The 19,128-nt window shown below is 35.0% G+C and overlaps 1 protein-coding gene across 1 annotated transcript; it reads left to right on the top strand.

Annotated features, from left to right (window-relative positions):
- Positions 1-8,120: 8,120 nt before the first annotated feature.
- Positions 8,121-10,499, top strand: LOC103401661 (uncharacterized). Its single transcript, XM_070814010.1, has one exon. The coding sequence runs from the start codon at positions 8,905-8,907 to the stop codon at positions 10,246-10,248; it is 1,344 nt and encodes a 447-aa protein (XP_070670111.1). The 5' UTR covers positions 8,121-8,904; the 3' UTR covers positions 10,249-10,499.
- Positions 10,500-19,128: the final 8,629 nt, after the last annotated feature.

Raw genomic sequence — 19,128 nt, 5'->3', positions numbered from 1 at the left:
ATAGAGAACCTATTGACAACAATATCGATCCTAAATAAACAAAAAATATTAATTAATATTATATTCGGTTCAATTTCTAAATCTCTGAAACTGAAACTGAACTAATAAGTTTCAATTCGGTTCTTTTCTTCAAGTTCGGTTCAGTTTTCTTTCGGTTCGATTTTTGGTTTTTCAAGCCCACCCTAATTACCTGCGTGTCTACTTAACAGGTGATCTAATAACGACCCAATTAGTTATCGTGTTGACCTGAAACTCATTATTTTCGTGTCTGTTAATAGGTCATGTAAGAAATTAACAGGTCTAACTAAAGAATGGCCCGATCCGCATCCTAATTACTCCACTTTACTGCCAACATTTGTTCCACTTTGGTCTTGGCCTTCAACACCAACTCCAAGTCTGTCATGACCTTGTCCAGTTTTTCCCATAAGTCTTTAGCCTTGATCTCCTCACACTGGTCAATCAAGTCGTTTCACTTCAACTCATGAGTGTTCTCCACCACTCGTTGATCCATAAATGCGTTATCCAACTCTATAGAATTCTCCTTCAACTTGCTACATTTACTAACAAGTTCGTTCTTGAAGACCACTTCCAGTTTACAAATTTTGTTGGCTTGACCCAATGAGAATAACTTTAATCCACACATGGGCCTATGTATCATGTAATAAGTGTCCATTTAAGAACAGAAATAAATTATGAAGAATTTGATTAAGGATAAGAAAAGACTTATTGTATATCTCAGCTTGTAACATTTCTTTTATGAAGATATGGTGTTGGCTTCTCTAAGTTCTGTTCAGGCAATAGATGCATATACCATGCAGTTTTCCTGTGTTGGATAGAAGTTCATAACGGTTCCATATTATCTTTAGAAAGAGCGAAGGTTAGATCGATTGCTCAACTATGACTGTGATTGTGGAGGACAAGCTTACGTCTCCGGCATGTTTCGAGACTGGCCGAGGTTGGGTGGCTACTAGAATACCAAACAGAATTAGAGTAAACTAAGGCTTGAGGATAATTATCTAAACGAGAGTTAGGTTTGGTTGATATTGCTATTATGGTTGTTGTTGATGTTGTTGCCATTGTTGTTGTTGCTCTTATTGTTGTTGTTGTTGTTGTGGTTGTTATTGTTGTTCTTCCAGGATTTTGATAAATGCCTCGCCATCATTGGATGACTTTTCTCTCTTCCTCTTCTCTAACACTTCGAGTAGTGGTTGCCGTTGTTCCACCTCCGATTTCTTGCCTCAACCATGCAGAACCTCTAGCCTTTGAAGGCTTGTTAGTTCTTTAGCGAGAGGCTTCAAAACCTTCATCCTCAGCCGACTTCATTTTCTTAGGAAATCCTTTCTCAAACTTCTCCACGTATGGCATTGATGGATTTCTTCTTCTTCTTCCTTTAATCGGGTTTTGGCATATCTAGAGCTCTAATGGATTAGACTCCCTTTTTGACATCTTTGGCCTCAATCTAGAGTGGCTTTGAAATGAGAATCTCATAGTTGTTCTAGATGATGGCACTAATGGACCTCATTCTGCTTTGGGGCAATGAGCCATGTCCAGTTTCGATACTCTACCAGGATAACTTGGAATGCCTTGTCAATCAAGTTTGGTTGAACAATTCGACATTCCTCACATCGTTGTCACACTTCAATCCACGAAAAGAATAATCGGAACTTTGACTCCAAAGATGTCACCCTCCCAATCTTTAACCACCACAAAAACATCATTTTACCAATCTTTGTCGTGTTCGGGTAGATCGGTGATGTACATATCCCAGAGAAGGCTTGGTCTTGATTGGAAGAAGTATTGGGTGTTGAAGTTCTTCCTCATGGTGTACATCATATAGAATTCCTGAAGTCCAACCTTCGCGCTATACCACTTACAAGTTACTATTTGGTACGATGCCAGAGTAAGGTTGCAGAGGAAAATGTTGTACTAAATCAAATTTCCCTTAGAAGATTGGAGAGGGGGGGCTGGTACATGGTTGCTCTAGGGTAGAAGGTTCTAGCAACGATGCAAGAATAGATGTGGCCGCTTCCTTCTTGCATCTATTCAAAATATCTCAGCATTGATGGGTGAAGGCATAATAGTTCTCTTGACTGCACAATATGATCATGGAAGGGGGCTTAAAATGGGTGTTGTAGTTGGTTGTCAATGCCGGATAAGTGTTGGATGGGCCATTTGTTTGAAGAATATTGAAGGATAAAGGTTTTAAAAAGTTTGAAGCTTGGAAATGAGGTTGAGTAAGCAAATTTGAAGTTTGGAAGGATTAGAAACCTTTGAGAGCATAAAAATGAAGATGATCCAAAGATATTTATAGGGGATTGTACATAATCGTCTCACCATTTAATTCAAAATGTCTCGCCTCGAGATATGTGCATTTGACGGTCAAAATCACTTGGTAATGCTAAAAGCAGTTGTAGACATGTAAATTTCGTTGTATACAAATGATGCATCACAAAGCTCCACATGGCATATGACGCATCATAAATGTACAAGTCATCAATGACATGTGGCACAAATCAAGCAAATGAAGAATAAAACCTCCCTAAAATTCGACAAAGGGGAAGAAATCTCCTTAAAATCGGCAAGGGGCCCAAATTGCTCTCAAACCAGGAAGAAAGCTAAATCATCTTCATAAAACAAGTAAGAATTGAAGATTGCTTGCAAAATAGGCAAGAAAGCCCTATAGACTTCGGCCAAGCAAGGGAAAGTGGTTGAAATTAAGACACAAAACATGCCTAAATTCTCCCATGGATGAATCAAGACACAAATCAAAGCCAAATCTATCCAAATGCAAGCTTTGAGAAGTCTATAAATACAAGGTCCTTAAACATTCAAGGTGGACAATTTCTACATTCAAGGCCAACAATTTCTACATTGAAGGGCCAATATTCTCACAAGAGAAGAACCTTTACCAAATCTTTGAAGACTAATACGCTGTAAAAGCTCTCTTCAAAGAACGTACAACCAAATCCAAAGCTTTCTTTCAACCAAACCCGAAGCATTCCCTTGAAGAATCAACAAGCACTTGTGCCGATTCCTTCAAGACTTTGTTGCAAGCTTAAAACTTGTAACGACATTCGATTCAAGATCAAGTCACCAAGACCCTTGAATCAACAAAATCCCACATCAACATCACCTTTGCTGCAGGTCATACACAAACCTAAAGGTGAAGACCATCGCGCATTGTTTGAACCTCAAAACTTGAAGCAATCGTTCAATCGTTCGTTCGAGATTAAGTCATCGCGACCTTTGGATCAACAACCTACGCATCTACATGAAATTTGAAGATTGAATCAGAGGAAAATTGTAAACAAAGATTGTAACCCTACAAATTCATCAATACAAATCTACTTTGTACACGTGTTCTCTTTTCATTCGTTACAGAATTTTCATGTCTACAGCAGTTCCTCATTTTTCGTGCACACGCAAGCTGATGTCTCTCATAAATCCTGTCTTTGTGGCACAATTTTTTTTTTTTTTAGATAATATTGTGAACACGGAAAATTCCTGAAACGAAAGAGACAAGAACAACGTGCACAAAATAATATTTGTGTTTGATGATTTTGGGTTACAATCTCTCTCAAATTTGATCCTCTGATTCGATCTCCGTAAGGTGTTGATTTGTGGATGTTTCGTTGATCCAAGGGCCGTCGAGGCTTGATCTTGGATGAACTGTTGGAAGTTTCTTCAAGGGGCGTTAGGGCTTGATCTTGAAGGAGGATTTGACGAAGAACGAAGAGGGCTTTCTTGATCCTTCGGGATTTGCTTGAATTTGGGAGGTTGGATGCTTGAAAGCTTTAGAGTTTCAAAGCTTCAAGGATTTTGGATGTGTGGGGAGTATTCTCTTCCATTTTGGGAGTAGAGAAATGTATTTGTGAATTGGTTCATGATACCTTGATGTAAAAGCCTATTTATAGGCTTTGAGAATGAATCACCACCACAAAATATTTTTTTCTTTTCCAAGCACCATTGCCTAATTTCCCACTTAATACAATTTTAAACTTGAAGTGGTAATTTTATGGCCTAATTTTCCACTTAATATCATTTTAAACTTGATATGTGCATGCTTTGTCATTGCCCAAAATGAGAAGAAAAACTTGTGTAATCCTCCAAGGGTATTTCTTTTTATTTTGTTGAGTCACACACCATGTGTACAATTTGTATAACACGTGGCATATGGCATGTATGCCTTGACACGTCAAAACTTTAATGCGTTGGTGAACATTTATTTCACCGCAATTTCGATGTCTACAAATATATTTGAATCCAGAACTTCTCTAATACCTTGCAATGGTAACGAGGCCGAATCACCACGTGTAAAAATAATACAAAGCGTTATGTACTCTGATTTACTATAAAAAGCATGGTCTTTGGATAATTATCCATGTTCAAGAAGAACGCCCATTCAGATTTATAGTTAGGGGCAATTTTGGGACCATATTTTTCAAGGCCATAGTTCGAAATACGCATACCTTATAAGTCTGATCATGGACTCAATCACTTTTGAGCTACTCAAATGGACTATCGATACCACCACATCTTGTTGTACTCCGGAAAGGTAGGTGAAGTTCGTCGACTTCACTGAGATTGATCATTCTTGTTCCACAAGACATTGAAACCTGATCAGACTGAGGATCAGATGAGTTCTATATTTTTGGAGATTCCTACAATCTAGGAACTAGCATGCGTCACAAGTAATCACACTCCTAAAAGGACACAATATATATCTAATCCTTGATACCCTATTGGATTCTTCCGATTTAATATGTATTCTATATCGTAAAAGTTCTGTCTCCTGATGTGTATAAGTACCCTCATCTAAGGCATAACTCTAGTAACGCAATTCACTCGTGCAACCCTCATCTAGGGCATAACTCTAGTAACACAACTCACTCGTGCATACTCTTTGCTTATTCTTTTGCCCACTGCTTAAGTCTCAATATTACTTACTAACTTGGTCGTCGAAGTGCTTTTGGCTAGTGTCCCACTGGTACCCTAGGTTAATCATGGTTATTTTTTCTATTACAGGTATCCGAATTTGCATAGCTCCTCCATCCACGTCGATGCACGAGTTTGGTTCTAACAAAGATTTGCCAAAGAAATGTTCCAAGACAAATAAGGCCGCAACATGGCCTTAAGCGAAGAAACCATGTTAATTGTTATGGTTATCAAAGAAACTGCTGATATGGAACAATCCCTTAGTAGTTCAAGTTAAAAGTTGAAATTGGCAAAGTGATTGTCTCAGGAGCAAAATAACTTGGACTACTTTTCAGTCGAAAAATAAGAATATTTGAAGAAATCATTTATTATTTTACGTCAATGTCTGAAACAAAATCATATTGAAGACAGTGAAATGAAGAGATCTCGGCTCAGGATAAAGTATCATTGGCCCCCTTCATCATAGTTAGCCACTTTTATTCTTGCTTGTAAGACATTTATTTTCTTAACCATTCAGCTATTTAGGCTGATGCTTAAGAAAATAAGGGGGCAACAATCAACTGTTTGCATGAAAAAAAAAACAAGAACCAGTGCAATTTTAATGGGCGTTGTTTAGAATGAAGTTGAAAAGAGTCTACAGAAATTCGACGTGTGGCAGGGGTGACATTTTGGTGTGTCAGGACATAATGGTGGCTTGTAGCGCTTGGTTTGAGGTCATAAATCAAATTTTGTGGTGGAGGTTGATTGGTAATGACATTTCAAAATCCTTTGGTCACTATTCGCGACTGAAGATTTCAAAAAAGTGAGGGGAGCAATGTTTGGGCCTAAAATCTTAGGTTTGGGCTGAGTTGGTTGACAACTCATAAAGGAGGCTGTGAGTCTCAACCCAATAATGTATTGTTGGTGACGTGGTCAAGTCTTAGACAAAGTACGACTATTTAATGATCATGCTTGGTTTCTGATATGGTCAAATCCTAAAAGAAGTAAGATTGTTTGAGGATCAAGATAGGTTTCTGGGTACAAGATAGGTTTCTGGGTAAAGTATGAATTAATCGCATAATAAGATTAGGTTTGAAATCCTAATTCAAATCGAAGAAGGAGAGACTCAGTGGCAATGAAGTTCTATTAGAAAATAATTTGAGGATAATTTCAAGTGCATTAAGATAACAATCCAAAAATTTGCAATAGTACCACAGACTCTCCAACCTGAACATCACCAATTTCATTGCATCCTTGTGTGAGGTACAGGTTCACTGAAAATGATGGAGGTCCCATCAACCCCAAAAATTTTGATCTTACTTAATCTTTCTAGTTGGCAGAGATGGCGCCCACATACGGTTAAAAACAAAAGCAGTTTCACATGTTCAAGTAACTTAAATAAGACACAATTAGGTAATTGATTAGTGGGTAATAAAAGCCACGTGGATACACATAGCAAGCTGATAAAAACAAATACGACAACATGCAATTTTTCTTTTGAGTGATGTTGTCTATATATTATTTTTTACCTTTTATGTATTTTTTAAATTTTTTTATTATCGGATTGAATGAATTTAAGAAGATGAATAGTTAAAAATTAATAACAAAGGTGCGTGAGAGATAAAAATGAGTGTTTGAATAGTACTATCATTTTTTTATGATACGTATCACTTAGTAGTATGTAAAATTACGGTTATATCCTTAAATATAAAAGAGATACAATGAATCTTTAAAATAGCTAAATCTTAAATAAAACATGTACCACTTAGTCATATGACCAGAATGATAGTTTTTAAAATTGATACATTTTGCAACTCAAAACTATATGATATGTAATAAGTACTTAGGTAGGACCGAAATGACACATTAGGGTTAAAACACATGCATCGAATATAAAAGAGGAGACGTGAAAATGCAGATTTTAGGTTTAGGGTTTTGTTTTGTGGGGGTAGACTATATATTTATTCTGAAAACATACATATGCATAATACATGCATGTTGTTTTTTCTTTATCTGTATGTTTGGTAAGGTGTATATATATATTTTACACACACACACACACACACACACACACACACATATATATATATATATAAAATACATTAGCGGGACAAAAAAAATGTATAAAAAAAGTATAATAATATAACGAGAAGAACGATAATGACGTTTATATGTCTACAACACAAGTTGTGTTATACTTAATTATCATTATGTATGGTTATTTAGTGTGGAAAAGGGTATTTAAATATGGGATTTAATATTTGTTGGTTCCTATTTTAGTTTTGATGGTTGCAGCGAACCTAAGATGTTGTTGAACTGATCCGTCCAAACAAGGATTTCGTTTGCTTTCTTCTTCTTCTTTCTTTCTTTCTTGCAAACAGTGTTTTGCACTGAAGAAAATAGAAAGTGGAAGAAAGATTTGCAAAAGAGTAGAAAAGTGCGGTAATTAAAGTATGTAGAGGAAAACAGCAGGTAGATTAGAGAGATACATCATGATTATTTCCATCTAAATTTTCTGCAGAGAGAGACTGAAAGATTCTCTGAGGTTCTTCAATAATAACCCCCGATTTTTATATATTTTTTTATTTTTCTGATATACCAAGTTGCTGACCTTGTCAAACATTGCTAGGGTAAAATATTTTCAAATATCATCATAGACTCCTAGTTTAATTTTGGATAAAAAGCAAAGAAAGTAGGTAGTTAACCAACTTACCATGGCATAATTAAACCTAACCCTGGGATTAATTTTGTAAATAGAATTTTAAAAAGGTTTTGACATGTAGAACAATAATTAGCTCATATGCTTTGGTTTAGTTTATAGGTACTGCTATATGCACATCTATTTTTACTTTTCTTATATCATTTTTAATTTTCAGTCGTATGATCTATTGAATTAAAGAAGATAAATAGACAAAAATTAATAAATATGTATGAGAAACTAAAATAGGTATATGAATAATATTGTCCTAGTATGTATTGCTTGGGTTTTTATTTTTATTTTTTAGTATTTTCATAGGTTATTTAAAAGTGACGGTGGTGATGGTGGTTCTCTAACCTTTATAGTACCATTCAACAACCATCATCCCTGATTTGGTTGCTTGCCCACCTCACAATATTCCAATAAAAAAAAATATATATATATATATATATATATCTCATTCACTGAATTAATTTAATTTTAACTCGATTAAATATATCTCCTTTTCTTCCTTTCACACTGTGAACCAAAGCCACAACTCTCCTCTCATTTGACTAGTTGCTCTCTCTCTCTCTCTCTCTCTCTCTCTCTCTCAGAAACACCCACGTCTACCCCACGCTGATCTTTTGAGTGGAACCTCGAACACAGAAGCAGCTTCTCTTTTAGAGAAGAGAAAAGGCTAGAGAACAACCCCTTTTCCTCTCTCTCTCTCTCTCTCTCTCTCATCTTCTCTACATTGAAACCCTAATTGACCTTTAACCCAAAAATAGTAAAAGGAAGAGGAGCAATCTCTGATCGATAATACTAATAGCTTTCATTTCTTTCTGTAACAGTCTCTTTCTGCAACCATCAATTTTCATGATCCGTGTCTGCATCCGTGGCCGCCGTGTGGGTTGTTTATTATTCTCTTCCTCAGTCCTCACTAGGCTCGCATACGGCATACCCTTCTGCAGCTCCAGGACAAACAACCCACCAAGCTCTGTCCTCTCCCGGCCCTCCCCTTCAGATCTCACAGCTTTCATTAATTCCAGCAGACATGCATACATATGGCTTCTTGTAGTGGTACTTTTCTCAACAGCTTAGCTCACACCTCTCTCTCTCTCTCTCTCTCTCTCTCTCTCTCTCTCTCTCTCTCTCTCTCTCTGCCTTGTTTGTTTGGTAGCCTGCTCTTCTTAAATGAGTTTGTATTTTAAGTAACCAAATCTCTCTACTCCTTCATATCTTTGTCCCTTTTTACGTCTTTCCATCTCTCTCTCTCTCTCTCTCTCTCTCTCTCTCTCTCTCTCTCTCTTATGGATTCTGGTAATAGTGGGAGTTTGCAATCCTCCAGCGGCGGCGATGACGAGTACGACTCGCGCGCCGAGTCAATCTCCGCCTTGCTCAGTAACCCACCGAGTCAACTCGGTCCCATGTCTAACCCACCACCACATCACCACCACCACATGGACCCTTTATCAAATATGTTCGATCCGTTATCATCCAGGCTCACCAACCCAAACCCACTCCTCAATTTCGACATGATGTGGTCCAAAACCTTAAGATCCGACCCCAATCCCATCGATCTCGGCGGCCTCAGCCAACCCTTTTTGACCAATCCCAGTATCAACCAATTAGGACAAAACAGAGGCGCCGCCGCCGGCGGCGGAGGAGGAGGCGGGTCGTCTACATTTGCGGCGCTTCAGATCCCACATGATCATCAAAACATTTCGGCCTCTTCTTCGGCTCCCGACAACCAAACCCACAACAACAACGGCGTCGTTCGGAATCCGAAGAAGAGGTCGAGAGCGTCGAGGCGAGCTCCGACGACGGTGCTGACAACAGACACCACAAATTTCAGAGCCATGGTTCAGGAATTTACAGGTATCCCTGCTCCTCCATTTTCTTCTTCCTCGCCGTTCCCGAGGAGCAGATTGGACCTTTTTGGCAGTGCTGCGGCTGCCTCTTCATTGATGAGATCAGCACCCGGAGGAGGAGGAGGTGGTGGTTTGGGTTTGGACGCTCCTTCTTCATACCTTTTGAGGCCTTTTGCTCAAAAAGTGACGCACCAACCACCATCTTCATTGCTTGATCCCGTTAGTTCAACCTCCACAAATCACAATCTCCTCAATCTGCACAACCAAAACCCTTCATCATCATCTTCTTCACAAGTTCTCAATTTCCAATCCCTTTTTCAATCCCAGCAACAAAATCCTAAATACCCATTAATGTCCATTAATTCACCACCTCATCATCATCAAGCAGGCTCTTTGGGGGGCCCTCATCATCAACATTTTGGCTTGACTCAGCAGCAGCAGCAACAGCTTAATGTTAATGCGCTTTCCAACAACATCATCGTATCCTCCTCGGACGCCGCGCTTTCCAGGCACGACATTAGTAATGGTCCAAGTTGGGGTACTGACGGAACACGGTCCAACAAGAACATCGACAACAACAATGTGGTTGATCATCAAAGACTAATGAGTTCTATCAATGGAAATTACGGCAATGGGAAACTCAACTACTCGGCTGCTGGTTCTTCGTCGAATATTGTGCTTAATGGCGGTAATGTGCCTCCAACTACTACTGCCGCTGCTACTACTACTACCGCCACTCGAAGCGAAGGTATGGTGGAATCATGGATTTGCTCCTCAGATTAGGCTTTTTCACCACCAAAATTATTACACTAAAATTCACCAAATCATGTTCTGTGGGTTATCCTCCCTCCATTTTAACCATGACCACCACCAACAATTAAATTATGAGGACACTTTTTATTTCCCTTTACTCTTTCTTTCTTGAATTATATGTAAATAATAGACTCCCTCTCGCTTTCTTTTTGTTCATACTTCATACACGATCCATTTATATATTGTAACTCCAATACTAAAATGCTAGTTGTTGATAGAAATCATGTGTGTTCATATATGGCTCTGATCTAAGGTGTAATCTGAATGCATGGTTCTTCCCCGCACATCATTTTTCATAAATGATGGGTAAAGCGTGAGCCTTGTGTACTGGGTACGATCTTTTTATCGTTTAGTTAAATTTCAACCATTCTTTATTGTTTTTTTATGCTTAGTAGAGCAAAGTTACAGATCTATGGAATATCATCAATCAGATAAATAGAATATATTTAATCAACAAAAAATAAATACCCCATGAACAAGTTTCAATTGCTTTCCTCGTACCTTCACTTATGCTAAATAAGTTATTTGAATCTTATCTAAAACCAAGAAGCAGCAAAATATTTTAGTATAGCTACTACTGCACCCCACCAAATGGCCTGAGAAGTGAGGGCATTGTCTGCTTGCCTTAGTATTCCCCTACCCCCTACCCTTTAATTTCATGAGTAATGTTATTCATACTATGTTTTTATACTATTTTAGGTGATGTTTAATGTGGACAACTACATTATTTGAAAAATTTACAAAATTCAAGAAAATGAATGTGAAAGATTCCTCATATATCATAATCATCATTTAATTAACTAGTTTTTTTTAATTATTAGTTTATTAAATAATGAACTAAATTAAAAAACCTGATTAAATTCAAATAATATGGTTGTCCACATCAGATGTCACCTATGATGGTATAAAAATGTGGTACAAAAATATAATATGAATAACATTAGTCAACAATCTTTCAAATTTCATTTTTTTTTTATAATTAATTTGTTGAATATTATATGTCATGTCTTGGAGTGATTGGTGGCGGGATTTGGGGTATAGTTAGCCGCCGCAATCTCTTATCATACGAATCAAATATCTTTCATGTGCGTGTGTTTCCAGTTCTTTCCTTCTTGTCCTTTTCTTTATTGTATTTTTTTTTATTTATATTAAAATTAAAAGATTGATACCCAACAATTTTTTTCATGAGGAATGAGGATCGTCCATGGCATACGTTGCACTCCATTAAATGCGCATATAACTTTAACTCGGTTCATACGTAAATATCTCCATGCTTCTACTGAAGCAAAGGATAATAAATAAAAATACAACACTTAATGCCATGTACTTCCGGAACAAAGTCATATGAACTCTTTTTAGTTGTCTTTAAGGTACATCCACATAAATTTCGATTATCGTCTGTTTTTTACAATCACGGAAAATGAATTCTGAATTCCTTCCTTCCCTTCTTGTTTTAGGCTTAAATATCAAATGTTCTCTGTGGTATACGATATAAAAAATATTTGCCATAAAAAGAAGTGATACTTTAGATGCGGTCTCTAATTTTTAATATTCTTTTATTAAAACCTTAATGATATTCAAAGTTTGATCAAAATTCCTTGACTGACTTTGTACACCTCATTATATTACAATTAATATTTATATTTTTATAGTTTTGACATTAATTGTTTGATATTTTATGTGATTTATAATCCTATAAATTTAAAACTCATCATTATAATACTATTAGAAACGGTTATAATAAAAAAATTCAAACATTTTGATTGAATAAATGGATGAAAACTATGTAAAAATAAGAAATAATAAATGGCAAAAGAATGTATCCATAGTGTTAAAAAAACTTTGGTACATTTCACATATAACCAAGTGGTACATTAATAAAGAAGAATAGGTACATTATAAATAAATTAGGGTACAGATAAAAGATTAAAAATTATGAGTACAAATGAATGTTTTAAAAATATAGGCGCTAAAAGAAATTAATACATGGGTACATAATAAAACTAAAAAGAAAATACTACAAATTTAAAAAAAAAATGTTGCAAATTAAAAGTAGGTACAAACTAAAAATATAAATATATGATACAAAGTTTAGGCATAAAACATAAGTATACCATATGTAATTTTTCTATCATTGATTAAATATACAATGTCATGTGACGGTATACATATGGGTACAAACACAAATAAAACTTTAAAAAATATGGGCACAAAAAGAAACTAATATATGGGTACAAATTAAAAATAGATACAAACTAACAATAAAAATATATGATAAAAATTTAATCATAAATATAAATATACTAATTTTAACATTTTTAACACTAAAGGAATATATTTAAAAATAAAAATATTTTATTATTCAAATAATTAATGATGTTATTAATACCCAAGGATCTTGATCAAAAATTGAAAATGAATAAGATTTTAATCAATGGAGTAGCAAAAAGAAGGATGTGAACCTAATTTCTCCTAAAAAGAATTTAGGTTCAACTTGGGCTGTATATATATGAATCAACTTTACACTGGGATACGTTATAATTTGAGACAAGGTGTGTGTTTGTCTTTAGAGAGACTTTGGATACGGTCTCTAGTTATGAATATTTTTTTATTGAAACCTTGTTGGTTTTTAATTTTTGCTCGAAGTTCTTGAAATTAATGTTATAATTTATTTCTATGTATGTTACTAATTTTTTAAATTAAAAATTAAAATTTATAGTTGTTTATATTAATGAGATAAAATATCATAATTTGTGGGATTAAAAATATTAAAATATAAATATACTATTTTGTGTGTGTGTGTATATATATAAACATGGGTACATTCATCAAAATTAACCAAAAAATTATTGTACCAAAACATGGGTACATTCTTCAAAACCACAAAAAAAAGGGGTATTAGGCTTAATAACATTAGTAAATTTCTTCGATTAAACTTAACATAGATACATTCTCAAATCAAAGAAAAAAGAATGTACCCATATAAGTTTAAAAATGGATTAGAAATTTTTTTGAATAGATTTTATATAAAAAAAATGGTACATTTTATGTCACATCCCCGCCCGGGCCCACTACCTCCCGCGCCCGTTCCACCACCGTAGCATGATATTGTCCGCTTTGAGCTTACCATTCCCTCACGATTTTATTTTTGGGAACTCATGAGCGACTTCCCAATGGGTCACCCATCCTGGGAGTGCTCTGGCCTCCTTCTCGCTTAACTTCGGAGTTCTTACGGAACCCGGAGCCAGTGAGCTCCCAAAAAGCCTGCTAAGTAGGGATGGGAATATACATTTAAGGATCACTCCCCTGGGCGATGTGGGATGTTACAATCCACCCCCCTTAGGGGCCCGACGTCCTCGTCGGCACACTTCCGGCCAATGATTGACTCTGATACCATTTGTCACATCCCCGCTCGGGGTGGACCACTTCCCAAACCCGTTCCACCACCGTAGAATGATATTGTCCGCTTTGGGCTTACCATTCCCTCATGGTTTTGTTTTTGGGAACTCACGAGCAACTTCCCAGTGGGTCACCCATCCTGGGAATGCTCTGGTCTCATTCTCGCTTAACTTCGGAGTTCCTACGGAACCCGAAGCCAGTGAGCTCCCAAAAGGCCTCGTGCTAGGTAGGGATGGGAATATACATTTAAGGATCACTCCCCTGGATGATGTGGGATGTTACAATCCACCCCCCTTAGGGGCCCTACATCCTCGTTGGCACACTTCCAGCCAAGGATTAACTTTAATACCATTTGTCACATCCCAGCCTGGGTCCACCACATCCTAAGCCCGCTCTACCACCGTAGCACGATATTGTCCGCTTTGGGCTTACCATTCCTTTACAGTTTTATTTTTGAAAACTCACGAGCAACTTTCTAGTGGGTCACCCATCTTGGGAGTGCTCTGTCCTCCTTCTCGCTTAACTTCGGAGTGCCTACGGAACTTGAAGCCAGTGAGCTCCCAAAAGACCTCGTGCTAGGAAATGATGAGAATATACATTTAAGGATCACTCTCCTGGGCGATGTGGGATGTTATAATCCATCCCCTTAGGGGCCCGACATTCTCGTCGGCACACTTCTGGCCAAGGATTGATTCTGATACCATTTGTCACATCCCAACCTGGGCTCACCACATCCCGGACCCGTTCCATCACCGTAACACGATATTGTCCACTTTGGGCTTACCATTCCCTCACGGTTTTGTTTTTGGGAACTCACGAGCGACTTCCCAGTGGGTCACCCATCTTGAGAGTGCTCTAGCCTCCTTCTCGCTTAACTTCGGAGTTCTTACGGAACCTGAAGCCAGTGAGCTCCCAAAAGGCCTCGTGCTAGGTAGGGATAAGAATATACATTTAAGGATTATTCCCCTTGGCGATGTGGGATGTTATATTTTACATATAACAACTTAGGCCACAGGTGTGCTGTCATTTAGTGTCTCTTATGTGTCTCATTTTTGAATTTTTGACATCTGTCATCAACTTAACCCTAAACTTAACAGTGTTAACCTTTTAAAAGAAGAATAAAAAATAAAAAATAAAAATTGATAATTAAAGAAAACCAAAAGCCAACAGCAGTCAAACTTAGCCCGAGGGCCACTCACAGAACCACACCACCCCATCCCCCCATCGTCGTAGGCGAAGCTTCTCCTCACCGCCGGCGAAGACTCTTTTACTCTTTCTCTCTCCGGTGAACCCACTCCACTGATTATTATTTTTATTTTTGGGGTTTCCTTTCCCCACTCGGTGGGTTCACTTTCATATATAACCATCATAGCCTACCATCCCCAATTTCTTTAATTATTTTCAAGATTTGTTAGAATTTTCACAATAGATATTCTATTGGGATTTTCAACAAAACCCAGATTCTTCCCCAATCTGAGATATTATTCTTATGAAAAATTATCAATAGATTCGACCTAGAAAAATATGCTGACAGAAGTTTGATTTGGTTGTGGATATTGAGTGGGGAAGATGGATATCTAAATCCTGGAGCAAGAGAGAGAGAGAGGGGGAGGATTCGAGGGGAGGCTTTGGCGGCAATGAGCAGGAGCGGTCCGAGTGGGGTTACTGCTGGTGACGGCTGCGCGAAGTTATCTTGCGTGGACTTCGACATCTGCTAGGTCCTTTGTTTTTTCTTTTTATTGTATTTTTTTTAATTTGATAAAAGTTAGCAGTGTTAATTTTCAAAGGAGACATAAATTTGGAACCAGTAAACCTGTGGCCAATAAATTGGTATATTTAAGAATGAGTATATTTTAAGATTAAAAATTTGAAAAAATTACATGAATACAACATGTAAGATTAAAAAATTGAAAACATTTTTTAAAAAAGCTAATGGGTACAAACGTATTCTAATTTATTTATTTATTTTGAAAATGTTTTGAATTGAAAATTAGTTAGGAGTTTAATAAAGGTGTGAGTATTAAAATTCTAAATCAATTATTAATTTTTTATTTTAAAAAATTATGTAACTGACATATAAATTCATTATTACATTAATGCTAGGAACTTTGATCAAAATCTGAAAACTAATAAGGTTTCAGTCAATGAACATTAATAATTAGGGACCGGATACTAATTTTTCCTTGTCTTTAATGTCTACATAACATTAAGGAGTAACCCCATAATAGTCACAAACTGGTTTAGTCCCAACATTATTAGGAGGATGGTGCTTGTCACTAAAATTGTCAATTTGTTTGACACACATAGATAGCTAAATGATTTCTAAATTGCATGATTTTTTTCTAAAATGATCTTTAAATGATAATAAAGAAAATAAAAAATATCGATTATGATGTTTGTACCATCAAAATACGTTTATAATCACAAGTGGATGGACAAGAGATTCCCCCAGTGTTTAACTCTGTTTCACTCCATTTGCTAACTTGGTCAATTCTAAGTAAAGTAGAAAAAAAAAATGCATAAACATTTCAAAAAGTAGCAAAAGAAATTATCATTTGAAAACCATATAAATTTAAAGTTAGAAAAATTTATAGTATGGTAAAGGTAAAACAAAAATTCATAGTATCCAATTTGAGTTTGATCTCCGAGTGATGTATCTGTTTTGGGATAACGGTAGACCGGGACGTTTTGAAATAGGTGACTCAATTTTGAATTTTTTTAAATTAAACATCTATGCTTTTTAGAGATTTGATTAAACTTTTCTTCTCATAATTTTGGTGCCGCATGTATTAGAATTAAAATTTATGTACCAAAATTACATAACATTTTGATTACTCTCTACCTCTTTGGAGATAATTGTAAAAAAAAAAAAAAAAAAGCGTAAATACAATTTATTTTCACAATACTTTCTACAATTTAGCAATGATTATCTACGATTTAATATATATATATATATATATATATATATTTTTTCAAAACGATTTAAAATATTTTAAAATCCAATGAAATCAAGCCTACCAAAAACAGGACTGACAGCAGTATAAACGTACCAATAAATAATGTGTACAAAATCGAACGTACCAAAACTGAAAATAATGTACCAATATCAACATATATACCAGATCAAACGTACCAAAATCGCAAATAAACATACCAATCAACGTTTTTTTACATATTCAAACGTACCCAACGATAATATACACATAATATGTTGTACCTGATAATAGTTTGTCAACAACTATAAGTAAAAAGAATGCAAAGAAAAATAGTTTGACAAAAAAATATGAAAAAATTACTGTGGATCACCAACGATTTGGAAAAAAAATCCATAAAATCAAACCGTTTGGAAAAAGATAGAATATTTAATGTTTGTAGGACAAAACAATTTATTTTGATCAAAAGAATATAATTGGAAAAAGAGATAATAGAGTTAATAACTAATATCCCACTAAATAAGGAAAAAAAATACATCCAACAACTTAGAGGATAAATTCAGAAATTAATAATTAACATTTTATTTCAATATATATAATGATATGTAATTTAAATTAACTGAAAATCCTGAGGTGTTTATTGGTCAAAGCACTTTTATCAAATTTTGAAAATACACAAATGTTTAGTCTAAAAGATATAAAAAAAAATGTAGGGGATTCTAATTTTCTCTAAATAATAATCAAACACAATGACTATTTTGACATATATGCTCTATTTTTATAGTACATGTGATGTAAGGATAGGGAAGTTGACTAAACCTCAAAACGCTAGCAATAATAATTTGGAACCTAAAATCTTTCACTTCTAAGTAAAGATGAATACTACTAGTACTGTTAAGTTGCTACAAGTCTCTATTTTTTAACACCAACGGAATGAACGATATCAAGCAATAGGAGCAAACATATGAAACAATTTGGCCAAATTAAAACTACAGAGACTAAACTGGTCATATAAGTAAAACATATGACTGTTTGAACTTTATTATATAGCATTTTCTTGCATTCTTGCATCGTATTAGAGTAATTAAAACTTTTCTTCATACCACATCATGTGTCACTACAATGCAAGAGTACATCAAATGCGTTTACAAGACCGTATAAAAATAAAAATAAGCGTCATTTTGGTTTCAGTCCCTAATCAAATTAGTTGTTAGACTAAAACCTTATTTGTTTAAATATTTTGATTGAGGTCCTTAACATCATTTAAAAGATTTAACTCATGCATTTATGTATTTAATTTCCCACAAATTATGAAATTTAAACAAATTCAAATAATATTTTTAAAATATAATAAATACTTGAAAATAAATATTAGAGTAATATTGTTCTTCACAAAATTATAGCAGATAATGTACCCACACAATTATTAACATATTTTAAAAAATAACTGTTGATATAGTTTAAAACATAAAATAAATGCATATAATTAGCATGGGTACATTTAGCAAAATTAAAAATGGGTACAAATATATTAAAAAATATGAGTACAAAAAGAAATTAATATATGGATACAAATTAAAACTGAAAAAAAAATTGGTACAAATTAAAAAAGGGTTGCAAAGTAAATTGGGTACAAAGTAAAAATAAAAATACATGATAAAAAATTAGCCATAAATATAAATATATTAAATGTAACATTTCTAAAACTAAATGAATATATTTAGAAATAAAAAATATTTTATTATTGAAATAATTAATGAAGTTTATTAAAACGTAAGGACCTTGATTAAAAATTAAAAAGAAATAAGATTTTAATCAATAAAATAACAAAAAGAATAACGAGAATCTAATTTCTCTTAAAAATAACATGCACGTAAAGGCAAAATTGACACAGACAAAACTTACACTACCAACTAGAAAGCCCACATCATTAAAATTAAGCATGATGCTTAGCCAAGAGCACATAACCGAAAACAACATAAACCATTAGAAAATTATAGAATTGTCGTCGTCAAACCAGTGACATCTACTTTAGAAAACACCATCGCCTGAAAGAGTGTCGTCGTCAAACGAATCACATCTACCTAAGAAAACATTATAGAATAGAGACGTATCTTAAGAATTTGATCTTCAGCAAACCAACCGCGCATAATAGTGAATAACAAGGATCCTTTTGTGACGATGTTGACCAAAACCAACTAAGAAAATGCACCAAAATCCTTCGTAATAAACAGTTAGATTTAGCAAATAGATAAATTTAGAGGCATGATTTTGGATGGATGATTGGATTTAAAAAGAGAGAATAAGTGATGCTGAACTCAAAGTCTAAGCATGGCTTAGACTAAGACTGAGTCACCACAAAGGTATTCTTATTCACCACAACGGGTTAACTCAAAGGGAATAATAACAAGGAAAAAAAGAGTAAGGAAGGAGGAAAAACATAAGTACGTGCTTTTAATACATATCACATGTTGCAATAAAAAAAAACACCCTAGCAAGCGTATGAAAAATGAACTTT

This window comes from Malus domestica, chromosome 15 (genome assembly GCF_042453785.1).
Source record: "Malus domestica chromosome 15, GDT2T_hap1".
Classification (NCBI taxonomy): Eukaryota; Viridiplantae; Streptophyta; class Magnoliopsida; order Rosales; family Rosaceae; genus Malus; species Malus domestica.
The sequence above is the reverse complement of the archived record's forward strand: the minus strand, read 5'-3'. Positions and strand labels throughout refer to the sequence as shown.